At 40.0% G+C, this 13,840-nt stretch overlaps 2 protein-coding genes across 2 annotated transcripts in view; both read right to left on the reverse strand.

Annotated features, from left to right (window-relative positions):
- The window catches only part of mpp2b (MAGUK p55 scaffold protein 2b), a 56,813-nt gene extending 54,235 nt beyond the window's left edge, over window positions 1–2,578 (reverse strand). Inside the window, exon 1 of the mRNA XM_014996257.2 lies at window positions 2,186–2,578. The gene's annotated coding sequence lies outside the window, so the exon portion shown is untranslated. The remainder of the gene's footprint in view (window positions 1–2,185) is intronic.
- Window positions 2,579–2,689: 111 nt separating this feature from the next.
- Window positions 2,690–5,554, reverse strand: LOC106923306 (peptide Y-like). The gene is made up of 4 exons (XM_014996271.2): window positions 5,192–5,554; window positions 4,790–4,977; window positions 3,221–3,301; window positions 2,690–2,977 (listed from the first exon to the last, which is right to left on the reverse strand). Exons 2-4 carry the CDS (start codon window positions 4,975–4,977, stop codon window positions 2,953–2,955), a joined length of 294 nt encoding a protein of 97 aa, XP_014851757.1. The 5' UTR covers window positions 5,192–5,554; the 3' UTR covers window positions 2,690–2,952.
- Between the last annotated feature and the right edge of the window lie 8,286 nt (window positions 5,555–13,840).

Here is a 13,840-nt window from a genome sequence, read left to right on the forward strand (position 1 = left end):
ACAAAGAGCAAAATCAAAGAAACTTGTAACATAATCACAATATTTGACTAAATAAATTAAAAGTAAGCATACTGTTTCTTTAGAGCAGTTTCAACTGATTGTTGAATTATCCTAAGTTTCCACTGTTTAAAACTGATTTTTGGGCAGCATCAAGCTGGCTTTAGACGTGGTTGTGATAACCAGATAAAAAGGTGTGTGTGTGTTTGTGTGTTTGTGTGTATGCGTGTGTGTGTGTGTGTGTGTGTGTGTGTGTGTGTGTGTGTGTGTGTGTGTGTGTGTGTGTGTATCGGAGAGGAAGACACACACTGTCATATCTGTGCAGCAGGAGATATGCCTTTATGAATGTTTGAAACAAATAAAAAAAATGAAAGAAAAGACATAAACGCCAGTCAGAGTTCGCCCCAGCGCCACAGATCGTGCGTTTGGAAGCTGGATCGGAACCTTGCACCCAGGAAACGCCACTCAGTGCGAGAGGACGCCACTGAGGGGAAAGAAAGATACTCCCGATGAGATCTGGAATTTATTTTCCTTTTTGCAGATTTTTGGTGGTACCACTATTTTTTCTCATCTTTTTGGGGGGGATTTTTTTTTTTTTTTCATTTTGGATTGGGACTTTGGATTGAAATGGGGGGATATTTTCAGGACTTTGTTTATTTGAGGTTACGGACCCTATTGTGTCTACATTAGTTTGATTAAAGCAAACTGACATTTTTGGACATTTATTTATATACTGTACTGACATAAACTGAGTGATTTAAATCTAACCTTTTTGAGGGATTTTTGGTTACAGAACTGCCATTTATCAGAATAACTATTATTGTTTCTTAGTGTTATGGTTTTTTAATAAATCATTGTTGCTAAAAATCAACAAATTTTTAGCAAAACAAAAATTTGGTTGAATATTTATTTTCTTATTAAACTAATAGATGTAACATATTTTACCTGACTCCTGAGACAGAACCTTCTTGATGAAATTGTGAGTTCTGCTTTAAATCAATAATTTTAAGTGGTCCTTATGGCTTTCCAGAGCTGTATGTATTAGAACAGGGTAAAATACTTACAGTGGTGATATGTATTCTTGTAAATTGACTTGATCTTTAAATGGCACAACAGAAGTCTCATCTATACTGTAGTTGTTTGTATCAGGTGCATTTTTGGTTTAAACAGGTTTGTTCATTCAGTGAAGAATCTCACAGTGGGAAAAAGAGCCAGAAATGTTACCCAAGTAAGAGTAGCGATAATTCATAATATTACAGAATCAGAAATATAGGAAATGCATAATCCAAATATTACTGGTGATGTATCTATATATTTGAGCCGGAATGTATATTTTTGATAGAGAATAATAAACACAGTTTATTATATCCCCAATAAATTCAAACTTGTCCACTTGATTTTATTTTTTAAACCCTTCATTTTGATAAGGCTTTAAAACGCCTAAAGTATCATGATATTAATGCACATCCACGACTGTGATGACTTCTCAGTCTATCTTTTAAACATATAAAATTCTGATGGTTTGTTTTGTTTTGTTAGATTGACTACAAATTAATTTGTATATGCTCATATCCATGTTTAACTCATGTCATTACAATAGAAATAAACCTGCATATTTTCACGTATAGCTTTTCTACATATATCATACTACATTCTCATCAAAGCAGCACGTGCCCTTCTGTTGCTCCGCGCGCTCGGACACCTCAGCAACCTTCTCAGAATGTGTGGGCATGCGCAATGGCTTCGAACAGGTGCATGACGTCCATCCATTCTTTGTCAATATGGAAATGAAACACAGTCTGCATTCATTTCGCCGACTGTTGCGCAGGTGCAAACACACAGGGAGGCCAACTCGGTTAGCATTATATCAGAAGTAGTGTCTACCGACTGGGAGAAAATAAGGCGCACGAGCCTGTCGCGTGCGGAACGTTCTTAACCTCGACATGCAGTCCTGAGATTGGACAGTAAATGATTCTGATGGGTGGTAATGGGATTTCTCTACGCGGACCCTCAAAGAGCCAACAAATGACGTCAATAGTTGAATTAGCAAACAACAAAGTGTATGTACCACATGCTGAGCAACAAAGAGGAAAGGCTTAGCTTGTGAACCCGTATGAGGGCTACCCACTGATATAAACTAAGCACGACGTTCAGCCATGGCAGAAGAGCGACGTGCTGATGCGCTCACCTGCCTGCCCCCCGGGCACCTGTATCCGGACTTTTCCCGCCTTTGAGATGCAGCAGGACGGTCAGAGCGTTCACCGATGGTCGTCTGTCAGTTGCTGAGGCGCAGCGGAGCTTGTGTGCCGTCACTTCAGCAGCAGCCCCCCTCACAATACACGCACACACACATACACAGCTATCTTTACCTTGCCTACAACGGCGCGCGTGCCCTTACTAACGGCTCCATTGACCAAAGGGGCCGCCTCTACGCACCGGTACGGTTTCCAAAGGGAAGCCCGAGAAGCCTCGGTGATGTCAAAACGCGTGTTTAGCCAGGTAGACCTGAGCGAAGTTAAAGGTCCGTCGGCTGGCGTCGACGAGAACCCATACAGGAGCCGCAAACCGAAGAGACGGACTTGCAAATGCTTTGCAAATGTGCGCGGCAAATGATTATAGTGACATCTAGTGGTAGAAAATGTAACTACACTTACAAATCCACCTCTGAAAAAAAAAAAAGAGCATATCAAACTTTTTTTTAAATTCCACTTAGATCTTTATTGTGAAGAGACTTTTATAGATACAAATTATTTACAATTTTAGAGAATCAACAGATACATATAGTTACTGTCCGAAAACAAACAAACAGAAAAAGAGAGACGTTGATTTGCATGCACATTAGACAATTAAATATTGAGACTGTCTCCAGTGGCCAGTGCAGGTGCTCTCTTGAGAAATGTTTTGATTGGTGGGTTGGGGGAACTGGGTAGCTGGTTAGATTCAGTCTGGGCTTATTCACCATGTGCCAGCATAGTCGGAGCTGCAAGACAAAAAAATAGGGCAAACCCTGTAATAATACCTAGTATATATAAAATCACACCCTTCCCTTTATATTGTGTTTTACTGATTGATTTTAATAATTGATGATTCAATATATACAAGACTGTCCTTGTATATATTGCATTTCTACCTTGACAGATTAAACTGACTTTAGGCATGAAAATGGTCATTATTTCTAAACATCAGTGTCTGCTCTTTGGGTGAATTCCCTATGTTTTCTCACCGTGGCTCGCCGTCTTGGTCAGAATTTGCGCCCAGCAGCAGCCAGGCTACTGCCTCCTCAGGGGAAGATCTCTTTCCATACCTGGAGAGAAAGAAAAGAAAAATCAAACACTTGCTTGTAATGACCACAATCAAACATCAGTGGGAAAGTCTCCAATGTCCTCCTTCTCTTTGCTTTACAAAGCCTGGAGGCATGACCCCATCAACACTGTTATGAATTTCAACCTTGGGGAATACGTTTTTTTTTTCCCCTTCCCCCCAACTTTGCTCACTAAGCTGTGAACAAAGATGGGTAAACTGCACACACTCCCATGACGCCTTTGTGCATGCCCTGGCAATCTCGTGCAGTCCAATCACAAATGAGATGTGCAATTATCTGAGAAGAAAATAAGGGTTTTCAAGTTCACCGGCTGGCAGGTGGACTGGTCTTCTCTGACTGTGTGCTGAAGAGCAAACCGTGCGTCTGCCTGGGGCGTGAGGCGGCTGCACTGGCAGATCCAGGCAGTTTAATTACAGAGGAAAAGAGGCTAATGCTAAGACTATACACAGCTTCCATTACAGGACAATTACACAACCAGGAAGCTAAATAAACGCTCTGGTTTTATTCAGTCTTTTCACCCAGCATGAACCAGTGATGAGGCATTGAAGGCGTCCAGCTTGGCCAACATCAGTATTTCACGCCTCGCAATTTAGATGCATGGCATGACTTTATAAATACTAACCCAGCAGTTAGTTTCAGTTGTTTCTGAAACTAAGCCCAACTCTTAGTGGAGGTTTTTAAACAAGATGAGGCGAAGCAATCGTAGGACATGACGTCATTTATTCCCCAAGAGGAAGTTGAGATTGTGTTATGGGTGATATGACTCTTTGTCCAGAGAAGCATAGCCTGGGGCCAACATGAGGCAATAAGATAGTTATTTTCCAGTTCCTAAACATGTTTTCTATTGCTTATCTGGACATACGGTCAAAGCAAGTAAAGTTGATTATTTGGATATGATTTTAGTTATGGCTAAGGCCGGGCCAGGGAGTCTCGGCCACTTTGGTCATGAACTTACGCATTTAAACTGGTCAGACATTTGATGGATCATTCTGTTGTTTAAAACACAACCTCTGAATTATCAAAACTGCATTCTGTTTGTCAAAAACATTTTATTTTTGCATTAAGCTGACATTAAAACAGATATGCTGACTGATCAGACAGGTTTATCTCAGAATAAGGCAGCCTGAAAATATATATGGCTCATTGAAAAAAAGGTTATTTTTCTTATCAACCAGTTGTTTACTCATCTAAATCAATTAGAAGCATTTTTCGGTAAAAACAATTTCTATAAGATAATAAAGGTTGCTATAAATAATTTGTTTGTTTGTTTCAGAAGAGGCTCTGTAGTGTTGGAGGTAGTGATGTTGGGTGGGTTTTATAGGGACTGAAGAAGGTTTTCAATGTAAAATAAAATGTATCTGTACTTTTTGAAAGAATCTAACTGGTGTTAAAATAATTTTTTGCTTTTCTTCATTTTCATGAAATAAAAACATTAAAAAAAATAATGACACCCTGATCTTCTGGACTGACCTTTGTCTAGTGATGAGGTTGATGTAATGCCTGACAGCTGTGTGGTACTTGGCCCACTCCTCCGGAGAGGCGTTGCTCTCGGGTCTCTCCGGTTTGGGAGGGTAGGCGTCCGCGAAGCCGCTCCAACACACCAGCAGGCAGACGACCAGAGCCGCGAACATCACCCACGATCTCAGCAATTTGGCCATCTGAGAAGTGAGGCTTGGGTTAGGCTTCCAGGGTCAACTTTTTTTTTTTTTTTTACATCATCAACCAAAAAACTAAATAAATGAAAAGTCGAAATACGAGTTTGCTTTCAAATTGAATCTAGCATGTAGTTAATCTGACAGTAAATTGAGCACACAACACGCAAAAAGAACACTTTCCGCAAATAAATCATCAGTGAACAGAGTGAAAACTTACAGTTGAACTTGTCCTGTGGTTCGGTCACCTCGGTGCTCCTGTCCTGTCCTGCTCTCCTCTCCGGTCCGTGGCGTTATATAGCGTGGGGACCGGTACCTGATGCGCAGTGGGAACTTAACCACACCCCTCCGCTGGAAGAGCGGCGCGTAAAACGCCTCGTTTATCTGCACAAAACTTATCAGCTCACGCTCAAACTCGAACGTCAGCGAATGCATCACTTAATTTATGATTAAAACGCAATACCGAGAAAGCCACGGTTTTAATTGAAGGCTTAATTTGTGTGTGTGTGTGTGTGTGTGTGTGTGTGTGTGTGTGTGTGTGTGTGTGTGTGTGTGTGTGTGTGTGTGTGTGTGTGTGTGTGTGTAATGAATATTGAATTGAAATGTGGCGAAGTGTGAGGCTGTTAAAAAGACATGACAAATTAATTTTTCTCCTGTATTTTCATATTTTTTACTCAATTGTGGAGGAAAGAAGTTGAAATATTACTGATGGAAGTACATGGGTAATTATTTCAGCACCAGGGACAGCGCAAGAACAGCTTATTAAAATCAATACACCTCCTGTTGGAAGCTGAATTCTCGTGTAAGTTAAGACCAGATGACCTCACAGCAATAAGCTTCGTGCTCATCTACAGTAATGCTTCTTACTCAGCAGAGTTATGGAATATGAGAAACAAGACGCGCACATCATTTTTTTATACTGGATCAGTGTGACTGCAACTTCTGACTAGATGGGAATCGAACTTGTTTTTACGTGCCAGAAATGACTTTTTTGTTTTGTGATTTGGCGCCGTGTAATGTAACTGAATAGGAAGCAAAACGGTCCACACGCACACGCACACACACAGTCGTGTTTTCATGACTTGTGGGAACTTACATTCATTTTCTATCCATAACCCTAAACTTAACCGTCACGTCATAACCCCTAATCCCAAAGCACAATTTCCTCTCATGAGGACCAATAAAATGTCCCCATAAGGAGCAGTTTATAAATTATAATTATTATAATTATAAATTAAAATATTACATCAGACAAATATATAAAACAAACATTTTAGAATACAGAAATGTGGGTTTAATAAAACTATGCTTAATACCTGGTTATTTTCAAAAGGTACTTTTAATCTGACAAATGAGCCTCAATGACTATGACTGTATGTACTGTAGAGATAAAAAAAAATTAATCGCTCTTTAATGCTAATACTGGATGATAGGTTTTAAAAGAAAAGTTGTGAATAGTTTGTTATATACAGACTAATTCTGTCCACATTGAACCAGTCTAGATATTTATCTTTTTAAGCTTATGTCAATTTAAACAGGCCCACAAATAAATATATATTTTTTTATTGTTTTTTTTTTTTTACTAACAGAGAAAATGGTTCAAAAATATCCCATAGAACATCACTTCTTACTGTAAAATGATGCAGATCAGGTTTGACCAATCTAAGCTTTTATTTATTTATTTATAACAAATGTTGAAATGCAGCTAAAATTCTTTTAGTTCAAGCGGAATCCAGAACCATAAATCAGATGAAGCCAGTTTTAGCATCAACAGGTGTAGTCAGACAGATGGAATCTGGTTCTAAACTGACTGAATGGACCCGGCGTCCCCCCAAGGTCATGCGGCCTGAGGGAGTGAGCCACACTGCCTTTGTCAGCAACAACAGCTACATGCTGGCAGGATATTCAGATATTCAAAGGTAAAAAATTAAAGGTTCACTGCAACAAGCCAAGAACAGCTGAGAGTTTTTATATCTGAAGTCATAAAAAATAAACAACCAAATAATACGTTTTCAGCCACTGACGCTGTTTTTTTAATTTACTTTTTAATATATTTTAAAATTCATAACTTATCAGGTTGAATTAATCTGTTAAAGAGCAGCGAGGACTGTTTTTGATTGAAGCTCTGAACAAATGACAATTAATTAGTGGGAAATGAATCTCCTCCAGGAATGATGAGTTTGTTCACTTTCTGGTGCAGCTTTGCTCTCATCAGAGCGGCATGTATTATTCAGCTGGTGATGAAGCGTCTGAAAGGCCGGAGAGGCTACACACTGATCAATAATACTACTCTGTTTGACACACACATACAGGTGTAGAGAGTTTTATGGAAAAACATTTAAGATGCTGTTACTGACAAACAACAGGACCAATCCGTAGTTACAGAATGCTTTACCAGTCTGCATCACATAATGTACTGAATGTGACTGTATTGTACAGTAAATATGACTGAATTGGACTGAATCTTATTTTATGACTGACTTGACTTGATTTGAATCTGGACAGAACAGGGTTCTGTATAAGTGGGTATGCACTGGAGCGCTTTGTCTTCTGAAGTGTTTTGAGATGACAGGCCTGGTGAGTCCTAAACCGAATTAAAGCAAACATCACTATTACTTCATGAAGCGTTTTTCAAATCCAGGTCACTATAAACGCATTTTAGAGGAGGAAGTTAAGGAGGAAAATAACTCGATATTTTAATTTTATTCTCATAAGGATTCTGAGGAAGAGACTCGGCACACAAAAAGCCCTTCAGGTATGAGCTGCTCACTCAGAACACATTTATGAGGGTAGCTCCAGTTTGTCTGGGCTCTTCACGGTCTGCTGTTCAGTTTATGACGCCTGAAAGTGTTACTGGCAACAGATCTAGGGGGATTTGGGGCCAGTATGTTGTTCAGGCAGATGACCAACCAGATCTGTGGATCACAGAGGAAGCGAGTCGTAACAATGTTTCTCTGGCAAGAACTCATTTATTCTGAGTCGTGCATGCCCAGAGCCAAGAAACTCATTCTCCCTGTTAGACCCACAGCGGCACGAGAGCGCCCCCACTGGCAAGAAGATACATGCACATGACAAATACGTCTATATATAATAAAAAAACAAAAAACAAAAGACAAGACCAACTCTGATTGAAAAATAGGGGTGTATTCTTAGGCTGGAATAGCATTGAACCATCTCCTGGCCATTCCCTAACTCTGCACTCCACTGACTCGGCCTTGCTCTACACAGTTGCTACATCAGCCTCTAGTGTCAGCTGGAGCTGCTGTGAGGTGATTTTTGGGTGGACAGGGAAGGTCAGACATGGCCTTCTCAGTAGTTTTAATAACCTGGGACAACTGTCTGGTTAAAGTAGACACCTGTGCAGTCAACTCTTTAATTGCAGCATAATTAGCTTGCAAATCAGTATCATCTTTGTCTTGCTTTGAATTAGTATTTTCAAGTTGGGCTGCACCTACAGTCACAGGTAGAGTCTTCGATGCTAACCCAAGACGTCTCAGTCTCTCTGCCTCTTCACTTGTAGACTTTGTGATCTGTTCCAACAGGAAATCATCACTAACCTGCAAGTCCTGAAGGAAAGGTTTAAGGTCATGCCTGACATAACTGTTTATTTCATTCAATCCTTGGTACAGTGTGTGCAAAAATGTACCCTGTACCAGTTTCTTATCATAGCTAAAATCTGGCCCAGGTTGCGCTGACTCGAAAAGGACACCTTCTTAAGACCCATTATTCTGTACAGAAATTGCTGTGCACTCTCTTTCTCTGGTTGCCTTGCATTACTTAAATCTTGGAAAAGCTCAGTACTATTTTTATCTCTGATATGTGAGGGGAGGAACCACTTAAGCTCATCGATATTTAAATCACATTTGTTAGACAACATTTCTTTGAATGTACCTGTCTTCATTATCTGACGATTGTGCAAATTATTTCCATGTCACTACAACCTTCCTGTAGTCCTTTGTCTATTTGTTTACATAGGTTACTGTAAGACACATCAGAACCAAAATCAGAGATTTGTCCAACATGAAGCCTAAACTCTCTGCGTGGAAGTAAAGCTACAACATCATTTAACCTCAACACCTTGTCTCCTACACTAGGAGAGGGGCTCCTCTTACCAATTTCACTTGCTGTTGTTGGTATGTCAGCAGAGGAGCCACCTGCTGTCTGTCTTGGCTGCAAGGGAATGTCTGTATCTGGAGTAGCTGTCTGCAGGCCTGAGTTGATGAAGTCCAGCTGAAGTGAAGCAGGATAACCAGTCTGACCGGCTGGCACATTATCAGTTCTTGACAATGTGGTTGGGTCATCTCCAGTTGCACCGACATCAGTGGCGAACCTTCATCCCCAGGCCCTTTCAGTTTCTCACTTCTAACAAAGTCAATAATCAAATCATACAGTTCTGGTTCACTTAAATCATGAGCATGAATGGCACTTCTATCGTCAATCAAAGTCACAACTATCTGCAACTGTTCTGTACTCAATGTACAAAATGTTTTCTGTATCTTGAACATGAGTGTTCGCCGTGGATTGATGGTAGCCATGCTGACGTTTCACCGGTTGCTTTGGCTCTCTTGATGACGCACGCAATGCAGGCTTCCCTGAAGCCTCAGGAACTGTCTCTCACCGTCTCCGCAGCAACCGCTCCTGGCAATGCACTTGGGATCCCAGACGAGCCCCCAATTGTTACTGGCACCAGATCTAGGGGAATCTGGGGCCAGTATCAAGTGGTGCACAGGCAGATGAATCCTGTGCAACCAGATCTGTGGATCACACAGGAAGCGAGTCGCAACAATGTTTCTCTTGCAAGAACTCGTTTATTCTGTGGATCATAGAGGAAGCGAGTCATAACAATGTTTCTCTGGCAAGAACTCGTTTATTCTGTGGATCATAGAGGAAGCGAGTCGTAACAATGTTTCTCTGGCAAGAACTCATTTATTCTGAGTCGTGCATGCCCAGAGCCAGGAAACTCATTCTCCCTGTTAGACCCACAGCAGCACGAGAGCGCCCCCACTGGCAAGAAGATATATGCACATGACAAATACGTCTATATATAATAAAAAAAATAAAAATACAGAACCAACTCTGATTGAAAAATAGGGGTGTATTTTTATTTTATTTTTTTACTGTTTCTCAACACTCTACAAAAGCAACCCTAATCCAACAAGTGCAACCTCTTTAAGTGTGTGTGTGTGTGTGTGTGTGTGTGTGTGTGTGTGTGTGTGTGTGTGTGTGTGTGTGTGTGTGTGTGTGTGTGTGTGTGTGTCTGTGTGTGTGTGCGTGTGTGTGTGTACATGCGTTTGTTTGTAATACCTTGTGGCGACGATTTTCCTGACATATACTACGTTGTGGGGACCAATTGCTCCTTGTGGGGACCGAAGCCTGGTTCCCACAAGGGGAAACCATATTTTTGGGTCAGGGGTCAGAGTTAGGACTAAGGTATGAATTGAGTTTTGGATAGGGTTAGGGTTAGGTATGTGATGGTTAGGTCTGTAAAGGTTTAGGCTGTAGAAATGAATGGAAGTCAATGGAAAGTCCCCACAAAGATGGCCACATAAACATGTGTGTGTGTGTGTGTGTGTATGTGTGTGTGTGTGTGTGTGTGTGTGTGTGTGTGTGTGTGTGTGTGTGTGTGTGTGTGTGTGCACGTGTGCATTTTGAGTATGTGTGCAAACAGGTGGATCATTTTGATCATCCTGGTGATTAATGCAACATTAAAAACAGTAATGACTCATTATTTGTTTAGACTATTGCTGCATGAAATGCATAGGAGCCATTTTTATTTATTATATAAAGGTCATGCATAATCAACCCCCTCCTGAGGCATTGTTTGTCGCTAATTACTACACAATATGTTGTTGTGTCTTCTTTTTGTATTATTTATAGTTTTTTTTATGACTAAGCAGTTTTATCAGTTTACTAACCCTAAAATCTTTTGAGCAACAATTTTCTTCATGAGATGTGAAAAAAGAAACTCATCATGCTCTACATAGTACCGATACCAGTCAACATGGAAGTTAGAGAAAATGTATTCCAGTAAGACCAATAAATATTTGCATCAACAGGTGAAAAATTACTTCATCCACTAAACTGTAACTGGAACATAAACTAGTTATGTTCAGGGATCATCTCTGCTGTGTTCAGTCCACAGAGCTGCAACTGACAGGAACAAAACCTGAAACCATAAACGTTTCTATCTGTCTAGATTTATTTTACCAAATGAACCGCAAATTAAAGTAGCTTCATGAAACAAAATATCTTCTCTGTTGGTTAAAACCTCTAAATCACTTATTAGTACATAAACATGAAGTTCATTCCACTTTTACATTTTGGACATTTCAGACCAGCAGGACAAACTTAATGATTGTGATATCTTCTGTGCTTAAAGTGAATAAATGTGTTCATTTTTCTGCAAAAAATACATTGCTGATTTTGTTCCAAGATTTGTGCAAATCTGTAATGGTGTTTTGCTTAGTGATGTTTTCAAAATTTTGTATAGCCTATAAGCTAAAAACTGTAACATCTGGATAATTTGAGCAGTTAGTTCATCAATTCAATGTGCGTGATAAATTTGGACAAAAGTTTCAGCTATTGGCCAGAAGTTTAAGCTGTTAAACATTTCTAGTTGTTGCTAAAAGTTTTAATTTAGTTGCTACGGAGCAGTGACTGCTAGCCCCCCAAAATTCAACTGTTAGCCCAAAAGTCAGAGGTTCTTCTCAAAAGGTTGAGCGTTTTTTCTGGGCACTTTGTAATCCAAAAACTTTAAGTTTTTGCCAAAAGTTTAACCATTGGACAACAAATTAATTGTTAGTTAAAAAGGTAACATTCTAGCAAAAGTTTTGTTTTGAACTAAAAAGTGCAACTGTTATTCAGAAATTAAATGTGTTATCCTAAAATGTAGGTTTAGTTTACTAGCAAATGTTTCACCTAAAAGCTTTAAGCTGTTAACCTGCTAGAACTTTTACTCCTACTCATATTTTTTCCCAAAACATCACTATTTATTAAACTATGTAGGACCCAAAGGCTTCAGCTGTTAACCAAAGTTGTTAACTAACTAGTAGAAAGTTCACCTTTCAGCCAAAAAGTTTAGTCTGGCAAACATTTTAGCCATGCAGTTTTCTTTTTATTTTCTGTCAGTAAAACGTTTTGAGTCTCAGTTAAACATTTTAACTATCAGCCACACAGTTAAAGAATATAATTTATTGTTTGCTGTAATTCTGAACAGCTGCTTTAAATCCTTTTAGCCTGATAAACCTTTCTGTTATTTGGGTTTATTATGCATGGAATTTTTTTATGTCATGATGGTGAAGATACACATTTACACAATTTGCTATGTTTGAATGCCACCAGCCAGTCAAAGGATGCAGTTTTGTGGTAAGAATCTAAACCATGAAGCCACCAGGTCTAACAGATTGATTTTATAATAAAGACACTGAATGAGCTGAAACCTCTTGAAGCCGCTGCAGGAACGTCAAGTAGAAATGAAACCTCACCGTCGGTGTTTCAGAGTTTACTGCTCAGGACATTTCGACACGTGTTGTGCTGTCCTGCTAAGCTCCCAGGGGACAACATGGCAACCCCCTTTAACACGTTGTTTATAGAGCTGTAAAAAACAAAGGTTTTGTCTTTGTCTGTCCCTAAGCCCCTGTCAAAAACACACCTTGATTCAGGCATAAATCCCCAAAGAAACGACCATTAAAGTCCAACAGGCTATAAAGGCTGTGAGTGAAGTTTGGTGTTACACATTAGTTATTCTCACCATTCAGAGCAATTATTGTGCAATAACTTTAACCAATATTAGGGGAGGATTAGTGATTTTATTTTTTGCTTTTTATCATATCATTATTAATGCATAAAGAGTAAACAAAGCATTTCTGTTCATCCTGGTAATCACCCACTGCTATCTGAGTTTGTCCTCAACATTTAGTTAATGCTACTAGAGTAATCGACCTATCTCCATTCCTACTACAGCCCATAAAAACTGAATGGCAAGAAACAATAACGCGCACAAAACAAACTCATTAGCTCGCTCCAGTGTGTGCAGGTAAACAGTGAAACCCAACAGTGTGCAGAGAAAGGACAGGGCAGACAGTTTGAGTTGTCACAGTCCAATAAACCCCAGCTAATGCACTTCTGAAGAGCCAGCCGGGCTCCCAGACAGGAGCCTGTGTTTGAGTTGCAATCAAGGCCTTGATAATGAGACCAGTGGGAAGCCACTGATTTTCCAAAACTTTTTATTTTATCTTTTGTCTTCCTATGATCTTGTTCAGTTTCAGCAACTTTTTTCTCTCCAGCAGCAGCCCTGATGCCACTCATGTCCAGGAAGTGTGTTATGCACAAAATGGACAATTTATAACTTCAGCAGACGACAATAACGAGGGAGATCTACTTACTGTAGACGGTAAAACCCACCTCCATTTTCATTTGGATCACACATGCTGCTTGAGTCCAAATAGGAAAATTAAGCACACACACACAGCCACGCACAGAAGTCCGTTCTGGAGTGGGAGCAATCTCCCTGGAGAATGTCCGACTCCTTCCTGCCATCACAGACAGAAAGGGGGAAATGATTATGCACTTTCAGTCAGCCTTATCTGCAGAAGCGGGGAGCCACTAATATGAACAGAGTGCTTTTCATGCGGCCAGGTCTGTTTGCATTGTTCTGGAGGCAGAATGGGGACTTGATTGTGGCCCACCGTAATGTGGAGTGTTGATCCGTGAGCATGTGACTGGCTTTAAAGGAGGATATCTAGTTATGTAAGAGGAACAAAACAAAAGCTTTTTCAATAAGAAAAAAAAGACTGCAGGTTTTGCAACACATAGCCCTTATACTAATCCTCCAAAGTGGAGGATGGTCATAAAGGCTGGCATCACTCAG

This window comes from Poecilia mexicana, unplaced genomic scaffold, assembly GCF_051168715.1.
Source record: "Poecilia mexicana isolate PSO_F unplaced genomic scaffold, ASM5116871v1 scaffold_19, whole genome shotgun sequence".
NCBI classification, from domain to species: Eukaryota; Metazoa; Chordata; class Actinopteri; order Cyprinodontiformes; family Poeciliidae; genus Poecilia; species Poecilia mexicana.

What these genes read in the sequence shown, in the direction of transcription:
- LOC106923306 (XM_014996271.2), bottom strand. Translation starts at nt 4,977, where the DNA reads ATGGCCAAATTGCTGAGATCGTGGGTGATGTTCGCGGCTCTGGTCGTC. An exon ending in AACCTCATCACTAGACAAAG is followed by an intron (nt 3,302 to 4,789) that starts GTCAGTCCAGAA and finishes CTTTCTCTCCAG; the next exon opens with GTATGGAAAGAGATCTTCCC. An exon ending in GACCAAGACGGCGAGCCACG is followed by an intron (nt 2,978 to 3,220) that starts GTGAGAAAACAT and finishes TTTGTCTTGCAG; the next exon opens with CTCCGACTATGCTGGCACAT.